The 20,685-nt window shown below is 28.9% G+C and overlaps 1 protein-coding gene and 1 long non-coding RNA gene across 3 annotated transcripts in view; one reads left to right on the top strand and one right to left on the bottom strand.

Moving 5' to 3' along the window:
* The window catches only part of LOC107447347 (uncharacterized), a 47,777-nt gene extending 40,241 nt beyond the window's left edge, over nucleotides 1-7,536 (top strand). The window contains exon 6 of the mRNA XM_016062228.4: nucleotides 5,689-7,536. Coding sequence (XP_015917714.1) covers nucleotides 5,689-5,869 — 181 coding nt within the window. The 3' untranslated portion in view covers nucleotides 5,870-7,536. The remainder of the gene's footprint in view (nucleotides 1-5,688) is intronic.
* Nucleotides 1-20,685, bottom strand: part of LOC139427069 (uncharacterized) — a 60,090-nt gene that overhangs the window by 36,823 nt on the left and 2,582 nt on the right. The window lies entirely within an intron of this gene.

Genomic DNA, 20,685 nt, shown 5'->3' with positions numbered 1-20,685 from the left:
TCCTCCATTATGTTATCGATAAATATGCTTATACCGGGAATAAATAAATCCTTCATAAAAGATTTAAGTACGTATTTCTTGAAACATATTGATATTTTTGAAAAAAGTGACGCTCACTTTTAAATCTGAAACAAGTTTCGAATGAATTACTCAATGCAAAAAATTATAAAAAATTCACAAAGAGACCGCCATCATGTTAACCATATATATGCTCTTAACGTGGCATGGTTTAGTCTAAACAAATGCTTCTTAAAAAAATTTTTAGCATTTATTTCTTTACATATTTCGGTATTTTGGAAAATCTTTGACGCTTACTTTGGAATCTGAAACAAGTTTAAAAAGAATTCATCTTCGCAAAGAACTATAAAAAATTCTCAAAATGTCCTCAATTATTTCTTAGCTTTTATGGGTATTTTTTATACATTAGACGCTTTCTTGACCATGCAACCATCTAAACCATGCCACGTTAAGAGCATATATATGGTTAACATAATGGAGGACATATATGGTTAACATAATGGAGGACATATATGGTTAACATAATGGAGGACATATATGGTTAACATAATGGAGGACATATATGGTTAACATATTTTTGTAAATTTTTTATAATTTTTTGCAATGAGAAATTCATTTAAAACTCATTTCAATTAATAAAGTGAGAGTCATTTTTTTTTCAAAAATACCAATAAGTTACAAAAAATAAGTACTGAAACTTTTTGAGAAGGACATGTTTACTCACGTTAGCAGCATATAAGTATAATTGAGCCGCGATGACTCAGGGGATAGAGTGTTCGCCTTCCAATGAGGCGAACCGGGTTCAAATCCCAGTCGATACGAATTCCGCATCCGGCTTGCACCAACCACAGTGCTGACGTGAAATATCCTCAGTGGTAGATGGATCATGGGTTAGAGTCCCCTTGTCGTCAAGCTAACCGTGGGAGGTTCTCATGATATTCCTATCCATGTAACGCAAATGCGGGTTAGCTTTATCAAAAAGTCCTCCACGAAGGCAAATTTCTCCCAATACTCAATCCAGGAGTTTCCTTGTCTTCTGGATTGGGCGTAAAACTACAAGGCTACAAAGTTGAGCATTAGTAGTCGTAAGGCCATGAAATTGGGGTGGCAGTTCAATGACGGTTATAATTATAATTAAATATAAGTATAATTAACGTAATGAAGGACAATTTGCAATTTCTTATAAATGTTTGGCACTGAAGAAATAATTTTAAACTTGGTTCAGGTTATAAAGTGAGAGTCATTTTTTTTAAAGAAAATTCCCATATGTGTCAAGAAATAAGTGCTCAGAATTTTTAAGAAGGATTTATTTACTTACCGTATGAGCATGAGCATATTTATCGAAAACATAATCGAGAACACTCTGCGATTTTCTTTTAACTTTTTTGCAATAAGAAATTCATTTGAAACTTGTTTCAGATAAAAAATGGGCGAAAATTGTTTCAAAACTACCCATAGTTGTGAAGAAATAATACTCAAAATTTTTAAGAAGTATTTGCTTAATCCAAACCATGCTACGTTAAGAGTATTAATATAGTTGACATAATGATCGACAAATTGCCAATTTTTTAAAATTTTTTGCATTGAGGAACTTATTTAAAACTTATTTCAAATTTCTAAGTGAGAGTGATTTTTTATCAAAAATACGAATATGTTGTAAGAAATAGGTACTCAAAATTTTTAAGGTTATATTAAGTTAAGAGCATATATGCAAAATTAACGTAATGTAGGAGAATTTGCAAATTTTTATTGATTTTTTACATTGATGAAATGTTTTACTGAGTATAGAACGGATGATTGCTTAAATCCTATACCGAATTGGTCCTTTCTTAACTTGTAACAGAGTTTAAAGAGTAATAATTGTTACTTAACTATTCAGAAATAATGCAAAATAATCATTATTTCATGGGAAGATGTTCTTAAATGGCTGAGTTATAAAACTTTGGTTTATTTAAAAATTAAAATTCTCTTTTATAAAGTATTATCACTTCAAACTTCTTAATGATACATTGCTTTTTTGATATATAAAATTGTAAACTTTGAGTTTAACATAGATTTTGGAGTATTGATGATTTTTTTTTCTTCATTTTTTTTCACTTTCTGTAACTTGCCTTCGTAAACAAAGCTAAATAACCTAATGTTAAATCCAGCTATTTACTCTTCTCTAATTTAAGCATTTAGATAAGTTTTATAGACTATTATAATTTAAAGTTATATAGCTTTATAGACTATCATAAGGTAAAACATCATTGGCAAAATTGAAAAACAATAACATTTCATCAACGAGCGATCTTATCTTGGTTAAAGATCGATATAAGTTTTATCTTTATTCAACTGGAGCACTTTAATACAAAAGATCGATTTTAAAATTGATATTTTAAAGATCTATTTTATCAATTTCAAGGACGAATTCGAACCCTATTCTCCATAATATTCGATAGGCAAAGGAGAAATAAAGGAATTTTATTTTCGTTATTTGAAACGTTTTTAAGTTTCAAATTTTATTGAACATTATTTAAATGTAAAATCAAAACGAAATTAAGTATTTCAAACTAGTTTTTGCTAAAATTGTGTTCCGATTCGATAATTCTGTACTTTCCGATAGAAATGTTTTTAATCGAGTTGTTAAATATAAAGTTATCGAAAAAAGCACTACAGCGTTGGAAAGAAATTTGAAACTTGTTTATAATTTTTAAAATAGATTTTATTAAAACTGATTGGATTAGAAATGAAAATTAAAGAACATTTAAGTGCCATTAATATAAAATATCTTTTTTTTTCAATTTATAATAAATTCATATTTCTGAAATAAGAATTAGTGCAAAGACATAGAAAAAGTTTGAGGCCAATAATGATATTAATTCAAAACATTTCTGAAACGTTTTTTAATCACAGTTTTAGTAATGTGCCATTTTGTCTTTGACTGAATAACTTCTAAAAGACAATTTTGGAAAAAACAAAAGTTCTACAAAAGAAATAAAAAATTTTAAAATAACTCTTTGATTACCTCAAAAATCGTCTTGTATTGCTTTTTATTCATTACTAATTCATTATTAACTAAAGCCTCAAAAGTTTTCTACAATATTTAAAAGCTATCTTTAAACGGAAAACGTCTTTTGTTATTGTTTTCTGATAGCTATTCATTTATGAACACAAATTTATGAAGCAACAAAGTCAGATTTTTTTCCATAAATTCATCTTTTGACAGAATGAAGTTGTTGAGATATACGTATATCTTGGTAATTCATTGAATTTGGGTTTTATCAGAGTTCGCTCCAGCACTGAAATCTGCTCATATCATATTTTATTTTCACGAGCTGCGATAATTGCGAAGTTTTCGGTTTCAAAGTAAGCCAATATCTTTAACCATCTATAACGTCTACATTAAGAATTCTTATCCTCAGCAAACATAAGTTTACGCCAGAAATTTAGTTTGTTGTTTCCAAAGACACGTGAGCAAGACTAGCTCGTCAGACATTGGTCTAGCGCTTTAAGTCAGGAATGTGACCTTTTCGTTTGACAAGAGAGCACCGCAAAGGTGAAAGTGCGTCTTGGTTTAGAATTCCAAGACAACACCACTCATTTGTGTGGCCACTACTTCAATTTAGATGTAGATATGGGGATACCCATGGTATTGCTCTGTACCCATGGTATTGCTCAGCGACCGACCACATGTCTTTCGATTGCACAGATTATACGAGCACGATATCACATATACTCAGTGGGTTTTAGCGGAGTCAAGGATAGAACCCCAGTCTTTCGGAACTGCAGTCCAATCCTCTAGCCACTGGGCTACCACGGTCCTAACTTTAGTTTTACACCATTAAATTAAACAAATTTTAAACATTCTTGAATGTATCATTTTAGAAACTTTGGTGTGATTGGGATAGCCTGGCTAGTAGGGAGTTGGGCCCATGTCCAAGAGGTCGTGAGTTTGATCCCCGCTGGCCAAAGACTCCCAGTGTAGTAAATGGTGACTGGTGCAAGTTAAATTTGCCGGGTCACAAAATCCCCCATGTTCTTACAATAAATTATACCTCGGGGAGGTACTGAATTGGAGATTGATTGTTCTGTGATTCAGATCCGAATTGCGATCCGTGGATGAATGAATGGGTCCGCTTTATAAATGGGTTTTGGCGTGTATGTGGCTGAAGTCGATATCTTGGCAATAGATGGCTCCACTAAAAACAAGAAAAAGCACTCTCTGCCTTAAATACTCTTGGTTTCACCAAACAGGCTAGCTGGATTGGCAAGTGGTATTAAAACAACTCAACAGAAGCTTTGGTTATGTTTTAAACTTATGAAATTCTAAAATGTTAACAATTTTTTACAACATTCCAAAGTATTCTAAATGTAACAAGAAATGACAATAAGGATGTAATAGTTGTTTAAGTAGCAAATCACTGTTTTTATGATACGACGCGTTTTTTTTTTTCAAAAGAACGCTAACCACAAATGGGTTAATATTACAGAGAGAAAAAATTCCTGAAAACTTCACGATCTGATTCACTGGGGATGTTTTATGTCAGCGCCGAGAAAACCCACCACTACTGTTGTAAATTGAACTTTGGTCATTTGTATCAGAAGCTATATACACTGAGTTATCCTGTCAGAAAGTCAAAACATAATGTATGAAAAAATGCATTTCTAAGTAGTAAACATATTTTATTATTTGTTTTAAATGCGGGGTGTTCTGTAATGACTACGGTTAAAATACGTTTTCAGAATCCTTGTCGAAAATAAAGACAATAAGTATACACGATTGGGCATAGCAAATCAATACTTAGGCAAAGAAAAAAAATGTATAGAAATATAACGAATCACAACAGAGGAAAGTGGGATTGAAAAACCGAAAATCTTGTTTGATTTCATATGGAAAATGAGTTAAAAGGTAATTATCACAGAAAAATTTTCATGCTTCCTCAGTCAATTTAACTGTTTTTCATGTTTTCCTCATTAGTGATTCAACGGATTTCAATTTTTAAACTTTCGTTTCGATCCCTAGGATAGATTTGTTTCGATTTTGTTTTTTTAATAATGATTTTGACAAGGAGGGGTGGCCATTACAGAACACCCCTTTTACTATGTTACACCTAACTTTACTGTTTACATGTATTATTTAACTTAAACAGGAGTTCGGTATGCAGCAATTCGACTATTATATCAAACATTATTCAAATTTATTTTCTTACAGATAATATACAAGGTGTTCTTTAAAAACAGCCTTTAATAAGTATTTTTAGAATTATCGTCAAAAATATGATGAAAAAAAACATACATATTGGAGTTATTTAAGCGAGGAAAAAACTATCTAAATCTGACAAATCACAGTACAGGAAAGCGTATGTAATAAATAACAATATAGGTTTTACTGCAGGAGGAAACAGAGAGGAGTTGAAAGACAATTATTAGAAACATCGCCACATTTCAACCTCTAATTAAGCCTGTTTTGATGTTTATTTCATTAACCATCCTCCGCTGTGATTTGTCAGATTTCAATAGGGTTTTTGTTTTCTCTTCGCTTACTTTGCGATACCCAATATGTATGCTTTTTTGTTCTCATTTCTGATAAGGAATCGAAAAATGCGTATAGATATCGTTACAGAGTAACCTGTATTTCTAATCCATGAAGATAGAAGATTGTGCTGAATTTATCAATTTTTCTTGCAGGAGACGGTGTCGATCGAGGGCTCAAGAAACAAGACTTCGCCTGGGCTATCAAGAGGAAGAAGAAGACAATGACGATGATTATAGCTGCATTGGGGTTCCGAGAAAACGGCAAATAACATTTGGTCCCCCTCATAGTACTTCCTATAGTCGATGGCTTAGTCATTTTAATGACTTTAATTAACTTCAAGTACTTGTTGATTGTAAATGGGAGCTTTATTTTCGAAGTAATTTTGAGCTGTCTGGATATGGAAGGTGTATTTTTATTTCGCGATTAAAGCAATTTATAATTAATTTCGATTTTAATGAATGGTTGATAGAGTAACCAGATTTTCAAATTTATACGCTCCCTGACTGGGTGAAATTATTTATTACATTTATAAAAAAAATATATCTTTCATTGTTGCTCATATGGCGAAGTTTAGTCACTTTTCATTAAGATCTGAAAAACTAAGCATATTTTTATTAATAAAAATATTTTGGATTTGTGAATATTATTCAAATGTATATCTTTATGGAATTTACTTCTTTTGTAAAAAATAGTTATATCTTTTATTGTGTTAGTTAGTGACGTTTGTAGATGTCACGTTCCCAGAAAACTCGTGTAAGTAAATAGGTTAAACCTCTAAACTATTACAAGTGTTGTTTATCTTAATTGATAAACATTAATATTTAAGAATTTTGACAACTATGATTGTTACAATTATTTCGTATTTTTTGCTAAACGCTAAGTAATGATAGAAAAGAATTTGAAATTTTTTAATTCGCTTAAATTTATATCAGTAAAATAAGAAGGAACTTTTTTATAACACTCATTAAGGTTTGAAATTTATATAACATAATTAAAAGCGTGTTCTACAGAGAGCCTTATGGCTTATAATACCAATTTAAATACTTAACTTTTATTAAGCGTTTTTTTAATTTATTGAACGTTTCATTGTTAAATTAGTTATCTTGAAATACTAAAGTAGAGTTCTTGTGAAAAATTTTAACATTTGGGAACAATTAGTCTTACTTATTTATTGCTCAGTGCCTTTCAGTTACAAAGATAATAAAAAAAAGCATTATATTACAAAGATAATAAAAAAAAGCATCGATAATATTACAATTTAATCAACTCTTTGCAAAAGGCCACGAATTAAAAAAAATTCGGGGGTTAAAGGGGGTACATCGAAATAGAATTCTTAGTTTTCTTTAATACTAATTGTTTTATTTTTCTTTTCTTGGAGTAATTTAATTCTTATTCATAACAATTGCTTAAAATAAACTATTTCGGGCAATAAAAATCTATTTAATTTAATTTTGGACTAGCGAAAATTGTCCATTTTTTCGTGATTTACCTCCTTTTTCAAACTGCTCCTTTTAAAAAATACTAAGGCTTCTAATTATACATCTTACAAAACTATGAACAAATTTTGGCTCTTGTATCTTGCCACTGCCAATTTAAACTTTTGATAACATTTCTTGAAAATTTGTTATTTTGCAAAATCTTATATTTTGAGGAAGAACAGTTTCATAAAATAATTTTTGAAGCAAAATTCTTCCCATTTATAAAATTTTGCATCAAACGTTTTCAAATCATTTAATTTAATATATAGGCTGCCAACCATTGGTTAACTAATGGACAGTATACGAGTTAACTCGTGTAGGTCCATCTATCCATTAGTTAACTAATGGATAGTATACGAGTTAACTCGCCTTGGTCAGTCTGTATGTTAATTGCTGAAAGGAATTCATCTGCTTCTCATAACAGAAAATTGATATGTATGGAAATATTTCCGATGTCAACGTCTGTTTTTTATTGAATGCAGAATAAGGAACTTCTTTAATAAATTCATTCTGTAATTTGTATCTGTAGTCTCTTTTTTTTTCGTCTAAAGTGAGTTTTAGGCTGACTGATTTCTTAAATGATTATTGTGAGTATCATGGTTAAGACTTGGTGTTGAAAATTAAAATAAATGTATGTAAGTAAGCCTAAAAAAAGATATCACCCTAAATATCTAGCGTTCAAATGATCAGATTTTTATACACTAAGTGCCAAATCTTAATAATTCAATGGGTTGATTTCAAATATGCTGATTAATTAGGGTTTTGTACGATTTAGTTTACGGGAGTCGGACACAGAAACTTACTTCTTCCGGATAATCAAAAATTTTTTTTTACCGGATTTGTATTCTTGATCCCCAAAATAGGGGAGGGTATTTATTTATGATTTCCTTATTTAATAATGGGCAAAACAATTTTGAAGCATAATGTTTCTTATGTAATTTTAAATTTAACAATAAAATGATAAAATATTCTCTTAGTTAAAAAAAAAGTTATATTTTATTTTTCATAAATTATTCGACCGATTTTGTTCAAATTTTAAGTTTTGACATTTAAAGTTACATAGCTGTAAATGACATAAAAGTTTTCAGAATTTACATTTCAAATGCTTTCTGCCATTATTAAATAAAAAAATTAAATATAATATATTATTTTTAAAAATTATTGCTATTATTATTACGCGAGTATTTTTGAGTTAGTGAATTTTATAATTGCGGGCAAAAACTCTTTGATTATCCTTAAATGTTACTGAGTTTTAGCAGAGAATGATACAACTGAGAAGAAAAAAAAACTAAAACATTAATGGGCTGAAGCTTTAGATTCACAGTCTATGACTAAACCTATTTGAACCATATTTTCAAGATTGCGACTACTCCCATATTTTGATCGTCCAAAAACCAACTCCGCCAAATGAAGATTTGTTTATTGAGATATAATATGTTTTTATCTCTTATTTCGCGGTTTATTTAATCCTTAGAACTGGTAAAATAGCATATTTGAGGTCAACCTTCTGAATCACTAACTGTACGGGAAAATCCGCTCATTAGAACAAAAGTTACTCAACGAGAAATCTTTCTTTTTTTTAATCCCTCACCGTTTTCTGATAAGATGGTTAATTGAACCACAAAACGTAATGCAAATACTCTTTGTATCGAAAATCAAAAATTTTGAGAGAAATAATTTATTTTTTATTAGTACTGATCATCTGCGCTTTCTTTCTTTTTTAGTATTCCTTCTAAGTATTTTTTTTTCAGTTTTTGCCTGAAAAAGATCTACTAAAAAATATTTTACTTCCCCTTTCTTTAAAGGTGGTAATGATTAATCAATAACAATGGTTATTTTCGTTGATCACAGAATAATGTTTATTGCGCAATGCTATTTATGCGAAATGCTAAAGAAATTTACTAAGTGCCAATTTTTTTCAATGACCTTAAGAGTGTTATGAATAAATATTTAAAAAGGCTGTTAAATTATTGCTAACTACATAGAAAACTATTAGCCTTTTTTCACAAAAATTTTGACATATTTTGGAAATACCTTTGCTGCACATAAAGTTTGCTGTATATGAAGATGATACTTACGTTAGTTGATCATTATAACCTGCCAGTCTAGACCATTTAACGAAAATAAAAGAATTACGTCCATCATTGCTCAAACACCAAAAGTAAAACGCGTTACTCGATATGCTAGTTTAATTTATATTTTGTCAAAAGATCCTGAAGACAAAAATAACAACATGTTTTTTTCTTCTTTATAATTACTTGATTAGCTCGGAACATTTTAAATTATTATTGCTGAACTATGAAAAGAACTTTCAGATAAGAATAAAACTATTATTTCACGGTCTGTTATATACATAATGCAGTATAATAAATGAGCTACATTGGGGCATTGTTTTGATTAGCACAATGTTTTGAATTTTTGATTTGGCACATTGTTAAAACTCAATTTCCTTACTAATTAAACTTTTTCTTTTGATAATACAACAATCTCATGAGGAAACCACCCATTAAATTTTGATACATGTTAAAATGTAATCAGTCATGACATTTAAATACTAGGCAAGCAAGTTTATTGTGAATAATTGCTTAAATTAAATGAGCGAGTGGAATTTCAAATTAACTGATTTCTTTTTTTTTACATGTAATGTTAGTTTTTACTTCTTTTTTTTTTCAAAATTTTTTCAATTATTTTTAATGCTTTCGAATAAATAAGGTTGAATAAAATCATTACTCATTATCTTTAGTAAAGAGAGGGTATCTAAAAAAAGAACTGAAAAACAGCCGTGATTAATGGGCATTCTCATAGAGTTATATTTTGTTATCGATTTTGCGGGTTTTAGTTGAACCACTTGAAACTTTGAGCTACGCCTATGAGCTCCAAAATTACGTGCTTGCATCAAGGGCGCAGTTTATGGTAAATACTAGACTCAAGCTCCCCAACATGCCTTCCGAGACTCATTAATAAGATTGGCAAAACCACGGTTATCAAATTCACGTCATCGAGTAATTTAGTAATTTTGACTGTGAAAGTTTCCCAGTCACATATGATTTGTGTGAGAAATATTTGAAAAGGCAATTTACCTTATTATTTTGTTCCCCAATGATGATACCTTCTGTTTTAGTAGTTACTAAACACAGACTCAGAAATACAAAACTAGGAACATTGCTCAAAATAGCATTTTGTGCGAGATCTTTGTTACTATCATTAAATCTTATTAATCTGAAGATAAAGTCTTAATTAATAATCATAAAACACTTGCCTAAAATAAAGAATTTTTATTTTTGATCCAGCTTCTGAACGTTCCTAATCACTAAATTCACCGGTATCAAGGCGAAGATAATTCTAGCAAAGGCAGACAAATTGGCAGGTCTTTAAAAATAATATTTTTATGTTCATCATTGCAGATGTTTATTTTTTACAAAGCAAATTACATGCTGCGCAATATTAACATATCTAAGATCAAAATAATCCAAACAGGAATCAAAAGTAACTAAAAAAATTATGGTTTTAGAAACAAAAATATTAACTTTACATTCTCAGAATAATTGATTTAACTATAACCCATATTAGACGATAAACTGATCTGCATTCGTTCAAGTCAATGCTTAGAATCATTTATCAAGAGTATAGATTTCGGAAATATTGCCATTAAGAAAACATGCTTCAAATCAGGTTGAAAATGCTTTGTAGCCGCTAATTGTTAAAGTCATAGTAAGATTTTTCAACTGATAACCCTGGAGATAACTGACGTCTAAATGAAAGAAGAATACTTGAAAATCACAAATTTAAAAAGTTCGAAAACTTTTAATTAATGAAAATGATATAAAAAATTGTCGAGTTGCCTTTAAATCCAACAACATTCTGCTAACCAGACAACTTAGCTAAAGAATAGCGAAGCACAAATCCAAATACTCGTACCCACTATCAAATTATTTAAATTTCAACCCACTACAAAATATCTTCATATTACATAAAAATAATCCACAGAACGCAGCAGAAAGAATAATTTAAGACTCGGTAATTTGCTGTACTAACTGTCAAAAACTTTTTGAACTATAACTAGAAATTCTGGAAGGAAAATACTTGACTTTTCATTTGAATTTGCTGCGAGATTATTTATTTGTTTATTTTTACTCTTAGCCTTTTTCCAGTTATAAATTTCTAAACATTGTCAGTCTAGTTTAGAACAATCTGCATAAAAGGTGTTTTGGACAAGCAGAAAAACTATGTGGCAGTTTTTTTTTAAATTTTATTTATTTTTTTTTATTATTATTTCTTTTTAAGGTTATTACTTGGATTGTGGTTTCGACTTTCCTTGCCACATTCGAGTAATTTGGTTTAAGGATTGTATGATACAATATGGCGGAACGATTTGGGAACATTTAATAAATTTTGGAAGTGATGGATTCATATGAGTGAACGAACCTCATGCATTCCAAAAATGCTGATATACATTTAGAAATGTATGCATTTTGTAAAAGAAATATGACAAAAACGAGCAAATCGAAATGTCATTTCATAATCCGTCATTAAAAAATAAGTTTTTATAAAAGAAATATGTCAAAATTTATGTATTTCTATAAAAGAAGTTTGTCAAAAACAAGTAAATTGAAATGTCATTCCATAATCCGTCATTAAAAAATAAGTTTTTATAAAAGAAATATGTCAAAATTTATGTATTTTTATAAAAGAAATATGTCAAAAACAAGCAAATCGAAATGACATTTCATAATCCGTCATTAAAAAATAAGTTTTTATCAAAGAAATATGTCAAAATTTATGTATTTTTATAAAAGAAATATGTCAAAAACAAGCAAATCGAAATGTCATTTCATAATCCGTCATTATAAAATAAGTTTTGAGTCAGATAAAACATGATATGTTGCTGTTTTTTTTAGGATTATAAAACGAAATTCTTACTTTACTATTTATTTTTAAATTTATTAAATGTAAAATTTATTATTTTTAAATTTATTTAATTTATTAAATTTTCATGAAATTAGGGAAAATAAGGTTTAAAATAATTGGAAACACCTATTTACAAGCCAACATCTTCTTTCGGATGATTTAGTAAAATAAATTAACATTTTATTCTTATAGTTGCTTTAAAATGATTAAACTTATTTTCTATTAACTATTTATTTTCTTAAACGATGTCTCAAACTCTTTTACTTTCAATTATTATCAAAAATAAATTTTAAAAAATTGATCTTTTCTATATACAGTAAAATTTCCACGAAAAGAAATAGTTTCCTTTATACTCAAGCAAAGCTCCGATCGACCAAAATGAGGACAAGGAGGTAATTACTTATTTATAATTTTAATACCAGCAATTTTGAAGTCATTCTATAGGATTGCAATATTTATCCAAGAATCCTTTTAAAATTATAGTAGTATTTAAATAGGAAAAGAGCTTTCAATTTCTTTTGTTCATTTTGGTCGATGTAAACTTTGCATGGGTAAAAAAGACACCATATCCTAAAACCGTCAATGTCAACAGTTTTTGCATGTAAACTCTTCCAAAACATTTACTGTTTAAAGAGAAATTTACATAGAATTTGTATAGAAGTGTTTCCATATTTTTGTTCGATCCCTGTACTCGCAAAAACATTTTCCAAGTAGGTATATAAGCTATTACTTGATTCTGGGAGTTAGTGGGAAGATGAAATTAATAGCACGAGGTAATCATATAAATTACATAAAAGTTATTATCATCAAAAAACAGCCGTGGTAGTCACGAATTTCACAATAAAAGAGTAGAATTATATGTTCTTAGTACCAATTTTGTTATCTTTTCGGGATAAGTAGAAGCTCTGATTTTTATATTATAGAACTACTCTTTTCGCAGAAAAATCATCACTAGTTAAAAGCTTGTTGCAAGGAATTAGGAAATAATAGCTTTCTCATTTTTAAATAACTAATAGCGAAATTTTCTTTCAATAAATAAGATTCTTGCCGAATGATTGTAATTTGAGTGGTCGAGGAAGATAAAAGGACAAGAAAATGTATTCAAGGAAATGATGAAGACATTATTACAAATAAGAGAAAATGGAGTAATAAGATATTTCTTGAGTTATTTCTGCGTTTCATTATTAATAGGAATTTATTAAGAAGCATTATGAAATTTAAATTTTTATGAAAAATGATTTTTACTTCGTATCAAAATGCGTAATATTTCTGTTAAATACTTTTAATATTCATAGAAAGATCATATTTATAAATTAACTTTGATAAAAACTTCATTTTTCCTAGCCATTATGTTTTTATTAGCCTAGCCATTTTAGATTTTCAAGCTGTTAAAAAATTTTCACTGTGATCAACATATATATATATATATGCATATATATATATATATATATATATATATATATATATATATATATATATATATATATATATATATATATATATATATATATATATATATATATATATATATATATATATATATATATATATATATACATATATGCATATATATATATATATATATATATATATATATATATATATATATATATATATATATATATATATATATATATATATATATATATATATATATATATATATATATATATATATATATATATATATATATATATATATATATATATAATGAGAATTTTCGGAATGGGCGTAAATTTCATTTCATTTTTGAATTTTCTAGTTGGAGATTATGTGTAAATACACACTGAGAAAAAAAGTATAGTCAAAATACCGGATGGGAAGAACGAAAAGCACGGTAATTTTTACCGAAGCGTTTTAGTAAGGATTTTGGTAAAATTAACTATAGGCTATAGTCTTATAACACGTGTAAAATTATGGTAAATGTGGTACGATTTGGTACTTTTATCATGATACCTTACAACATGACATAAAGATCATTTATTCGGTAAAATATGCTTTTCAGTTTTGTATTTTTCACTCAAAAGAGTAATTAGCTGTCACTTAACTCCCATCAACAATTTAAATAAATAGCCAATTTAAATAAACCATGGAAGTGAAAACAGTCAGTTACTGTGCAATTTGGTAAAAGGCATGTACATCAAAAGGTTTAAATTACCAAATTAATGGTTAAAGAAATTACTGTTCTGAAGAGCGTTTTGATAATTTTATCATGATACCTTAGAGCACGGCATAAAAACAATTATTCGATTAAATTTATCTCAGTTTTGTATTTTTAATACATATGTGATAGTTAAAACTATAATTTTAAAAGTCAGAATTTCCGGTAAACCATCATCATTTGAATGGAAAAATTACCTGATGAATGGTTTAAAATACCGACTCCATTTTTGTTTTATTAACAAAAAAAAGAAGTTTTTTTTGTTTTATTTATTTTTTTACCAAAAATATTTTTATTATATAGAACGGAAATTTTACCAGAAATTTTACCACCGTGGGAATAAGCCCTACGATAAACAAGTTCTACAATATGAAAAAAATGCAAAAAATTTAATTTTAAATTTATTATTTTATTAAATAATTAAAAATAACTAAGAAAAGTTAATTAATTTTGGTTTATTTTAAATAATATTTTATCACATTTATGAGTTTAATTTCTTCTAAGTTACATATTTCTAAGTAAAAATTACATTTTGTGCCGTATTTTAAAGCTCGGTTACCCAGAAGTTCTACATGACTGAAGCATTAGTTGTCTTCTCTATTGAACGAGTATTTATTTCAAATAATTTAAAATTTGGTTTGGTTGGTCTATATGATAATTTACTAGTATTTTACTTTTTATGGGGAAATTTACTGCTAATTGATTCTGAATACATGCTTTGAAGATTTGATTTTAAAACGTTTCAAAGCATTGAAGTTCGCGAAATAAATTGTTCGATAAATACTAAAGCAAAATTCACAAACATTTCTTAAATCATTATATGTAAATATTAGATTCAGAAATTATTCTATAAATATTAAATCATTTTGTAAAGCCCAAATAATTTTAGCAATAAATTATGATATTGTAAATAATAATTAACAATAACTCTACAATTAATTTTGAAAGCTCAATTTTTTAAATTTATTTTAAAAAAGAAACACTTCAAATTTATACTATGAAAAACTTATTCCAACATATTAAGTATTAGTTTATTTCATATTAAAGTTTCTTTAAAAAAAATTGAAAAATGCAAGGCAAAAACCCAAAATATGGAAATTAAAAGTTTTGGGAAAATCGTTTTCAGAAATACCTTAGTTTTAGGAAAAACATTTAAAGAGTTAATTAAAATATGCGTTTATGTAAATAAATAATAGCACTCATTTTTTGATTGCGTAAATGTATAACTTTTACAACCGAAGAATTAAATAATGTTATGCTAATTGTGAATTTGTGGTGAATATAAAATAATCTCATTTAAAAAGCATTGTAACAAAAAAAATTTCCAAAGTTTTATACTTTAAATAAAATTTTTAGTTTTGATTAAAATTTTTATCTTTAAATGAAGTTGAAGTTCTCTTTTAACCTGTTTTTGCTAATAGCAACTTAACATGTGTCAAATTTAGAAAATACCTCATAAATAACTGCAGACAGTTATTGACAATTCATATCTAACAACTTAATAAAAAAGGAAAAGAAAAGAAAACGAAAATGGGAAGCTCGATATATTTCTTGACCTAAAACAAAATCTAATTTCGTTGAACTCATAAAAATTTCATGCTTTCAGGAAAGAAGTGCAGAAAATATATAAAAAGCTTTTGTAGAAACTTATAAAGTGTACAGAACAAATACTTATTTTTACAAGGAGTTTCATTTTTCTTCTTATAGTTTATCAATTTACGAGTGTATTCTTAAAAGTAAACATAATTAAAATTGTAGGAAATCTACTTTTGACAAACCAAATGAGGCTGAATAACTTGTGACTTTTAAAACACTTGTACAACGTTGTAATTTTATTTTTTGTAAAATAGCTTAAAAATAATTGATCACAAATTATAAAATACTTTTGAAATCAAAAACAGAAAAAAAATATTTGAAGCTTTAATAGCAATAAAATAATTCAGCTGCTTTTATGCACGGAGGAAAAAAAACCCGGTTAAATTACCGTACTGCATAGTTATGACTTTTCTGGTAATAAAAAAAATATATACGGTATTTAAACCATTAATTTGGTAATTTTTCGTTCATATGGTAAAGGTTCACCTAAAATTCTGATCTTCAAAATCATAGTTCTTATTTGCACACTCTTAGAGAAAAACAAAAAAATAAAAAGTAAATTTAACCGAATAAATGGTTTTCATGCCATATTCTAAGGCGTCATGATGAAATTACCAAATTTTTCCACATTTACCAAATTTTATCACATATTACAAAATCATATTTTATTGATAATTTTACAAAAATCATTAACAGAGCACTTCGGTAAAAATTACCAAGATTTTTAATGTTCCCATCGAACCAGAAACACAGTAAGTTTTATGGTATTCTGGTAGTTTTGACTTAACTTTTTTCTCAGTGTGCTGTGAAAAAACAGTATCGACAAAGAGAAATTCTCGATCAGCTCGATCTTTGTAGATCAGCTGTTCCCACTTTTTTCCCAGATATGGAATTCTAAAAGATTGACCTTCTTTCGGTTGAAATCGAATTTATAAATAAAGTTCATCCACAAATGTGAACAGAAATATCCTTTATGAACATATAAACCATTATTATAACTATTAACATATAAAATTATAATTTTCAGATCCCTTGTGATTCTTCTACGGATGATAGCATCAAATTATTTCTAGAGCTACTTTTAACTTGCGTAACTTACATTTCTTCATAAAGCATAAACTTATATATTTTAGGAGAAAAATAATTCTTCAACTATTAAGTAATAAAAATTTTACTATGCAAATAGATGGTATTAACAGATATTTAAATAAGGTAAAATAAAGTATAAATTAAATTAATTGAGATAAAAATATATATATGAATACAAAGGTTGCTTTTAGCTAGTTTTTAAATTATCAAAACGCAACTGAATGAAGAATAACTATAAGGTTACTGAAACAATAGTTGCGGTTGCTTTCTATAATTACTATATGCCATCAAAAAGTCTACGAATGCTCAACTTGTCTACAAACGTCACCTGTTACTCGTCACGCTTAGTAATCACTTTAATTGTATTGGACAGTATATATATATATATATATATATATATATATATATATATATATATATATATATATATATATATATATATATATATATATTTCGTCTGTTCGTGTGTATGTCACTGAACTCCTCCTAAACGGCTGGACTGATTTAAATGAAATTTTCTGTGTACCTTCAGAAGGATTCGAGAATGGTTTGTATTTAATTTTTTTTCATTTTTTGGACAGATTTAACGTATATTTTAAATATATCTTTATTTAATCGTATTCGGATCCAAACTAGACATAGAAACATAATAAATCAAATATAATATTCACGCACGTTGCAACAAGTCATATTAAACTCTAATACTTATGCATGCCCTTAAAAGAAGAGCATCAAATATATTTGCAAGTAGGTGAATAAAGGCAATGATATAGCAGTACTTCGAGTTGAAAATACCAATGTGACTGCTCTTCCAGTGAATAAAAACGACGAAATAACGCTGTACCAAATAGGCCGGTAAATCAGCTCCAATGAAGCTGTTTGGCGTATCTTTGGTTTCCCAATTAATGAACGGGATCCAACCGTTATTCATTTAGCCGTCCATCTTAAAAACGGTCAGAGTGTATATTTCACGAACGAGACAGCGATTGACCGAGCTATAAATCCACCAAAAACTACACTCGCCAAATTTTTTGAATTGGGTAATCGTACGGATGCTTTTGGCGTCTTTGCACGGACATTACTCTACTCAGAAGTACCACCCTATTTCACATGGGTTCAAAAAAATGGACACCCCACAAGCAAGGCACACCGGTTGATGCATGTCCCGGTTTATTCAAATCAAACGCCTTGGGGAGAATATTTACAGTCAATCCAAGGCAGACAGTACTTTTATTTTCGACTGTTGTTGGTTAATTACACCGGCTCATTGTCATTTCAAGATATATGTAAAGTCGATGGAAATCAGCATCCAACGTATGAAGATGCATGCTTTGCACTCGGCTTGCTGGAAGACGACAATCAGTGGGAATGTATGCTTGCTGAAGCAGCATTGAACTGTACTGCAAAGCAAAATCGTCTACTATTTGCTATAGTATTAGCTACATGTTTCCCGGCCCGTATAGAAACGTTATGAGAATATCACAAAGATTCGATGACTGATGATATACGGTATCAATATCGCGCACGTTGCAACGATCTAACGATAGTATTCAGCGATGCTATGTACAATGAAGCACCGATTGTTATTGAGGATCTTTGCATTATTATTGCCAAATTGCCTCTCAGTCATTTCGGTATGCTTTCGCCAAATCGAAGTGCATCTGATTTATTAAACACTGACATGAATCGTGAACTTTAATACAATACGATAAAAATGGCAGTGATTGCTACTCGCAATGTTCCACTAATGAATGAGAAACAAAGGAGCATTTATGACCGCATTATGCTCGCAGTTTCAGCAGGACAATGTGAAATTTTTTCCTGATGCACCAGGTGGAACTGGCAAAACATTAATTACGTCGCTAATTCTCGGTGAAATACGATCAAATAATGGCATCGCGTTGGCCGTTGCATCATCTGGCATTGCGGCAATGTTATTGGACGGAGGCAGAACAGCTCATTCAGTATTTAAGCTGCCACTAAATATTCAAAACAACCCAGATGCAGTGTGCAACATAAAAAATATTTCTTCTATGGCCACAGTGTTAAAACACAGTAAAATTATCATCTGGGATGATTGCACTATGGAACACTAAAATCGCTTGAGGCGTTGAACAGGACATTGAAAGATATAAAAAAATAATGACAAATTATTTGGCGGCACTCTGTTACTCCTTTCAGGTGATTTCAGACAAACACTTCGTCATTCCGCTTTTAAAGTACGCTGATGAGATCAATGCTTTCTTGAGATCACCTCCACTTTGGCGTAGCGTTGAAAAAGTTCTACTAAAAGTAAATATGCGCGTCCAAATGCTTCAAGATCCATCTGCTGAAACATTCTCAAAACAATTGTTAGATATCGGTGATGGAAAGGTTACTAAGGATGAGACTGGATGCTTAAATTACCGGACGATTTCTGCACAATCATTGATTCACAAGATGCTCTCATTAGCCTAATATTTCCCGATGTACACACGCAATGCATTCATCATGAGTGGCTGGCAGAAAGGGTGATTTTAGCAGCAAAAAATGTGGACGTCAACGAATTGAGTCTGTAGATGCAAAAGTTATTGCCAGGTAACTTGGTGACATGCAAATCCGTTAATGCAGTTTGCGATCCCATTGAAGCTGCAAATTTTCCAACAGAGTTTTTAAACTCATTGGATTTACCTGGCATATCACCGCATAATTTAGTACTCAAAGTTGGATCTCCGGTTATTTTGCTTCGTAATTTGAACCCACCTTGGCTGTGCAACGGCACGTGATTAGTCATTAAAAAATTAATGAACAACGTCATCGAAGTCATTATTTTAAATGACAAATTCCGGGATGAAAGTATATTACTTCCACGAATCCCTATTATGTGCCAATCCCTATTATGCCTATTATGCCCCCACAGATGTGCCAATTCAATTTAAACGCATTCAGTTCCCCATTAGATTGGCATTCGCAATGATAAGGCCAAACAATGTCTGTTTGCATCTTAGACTTGAACACACCATGTTTTTCGCACAGATACGTGGCATACTCTCGAGTGGGCAAACCATCCAGTTTATTTGTGTTAGCTAAAGATGGAATGACAAAAAATATTGTACACTCCATTGCACTAAGAGATTAATATTGTTGACTAATATTTTCAGAATTCGTTGTATATATAATTTGTAAGAAAAAGTTGCAATAAATTAAAAAAATATATTATTTGGTGTGTTGTTACTTTCACATTCCGTCATCGTTCACAGCGCTCCATGCCTCTTCCACTCAGATACCACAAACGCACATATTTACAATAAATAAGATATATTTTCAAACTCTAGAAATAATTCATATGGCAAAACATCGTTTGCCGGGTCAGCTAGTATATATATATATATATATATATATATATATATATATATATATATATATATATATATATATATATATATATATATATATATATATATATATATATATATATATATATATATATATATATATATATATATATATATATATATATATATATATATATATATATATAACATAATAATATATATATATATATAACATATAATATAATAAATAAATACAAAAAGAACAAAACGAAGAAAATTAAGAAAAGCAATAAGTTTTAATTACTGCGCATAAGCTGCTAGTAAATAGAACTCACAAAATAAGTTCAAAATGTAGAGAAAACATGGAAAAATTACAGAGCAATGAAAAAAGGGAAAAGAAAAATATTAATAAAAATAATAGAAAGAATACAAAAAATCCGGAAAAAGGAAAAAAAATTATAAAAATCTGGAAAATGAAAGATATAATCTTCTCATCAGCTCTCACGATTATATCCGCAAAAAGGAGTGCTTACTAATATTGTTACAACATAGCCAAAGCAAAGTCTATCAATACACTCCTTTTGGCGGATATAATCGCGTGAG

Source organism: Parasteatoda tepidariorum, chromosome 11 (assembly GCF_982258835.1).
Source record: "Parasteatoda tepidariorum strain Cologne lab strain chromosome 11, Ptep-v5.0, whole genome shotgun sequence".
Classification (NCBI taxonomy): Eukaryota; Metazoa; Arthropoda; class Arachnida; order Araneae; family Theridiidae; genus Parasteatoda; species Parasteatoda tepidariorum.
This window is presented reverse-complemented; position numbering and strand designations above follow the sequence as displayed.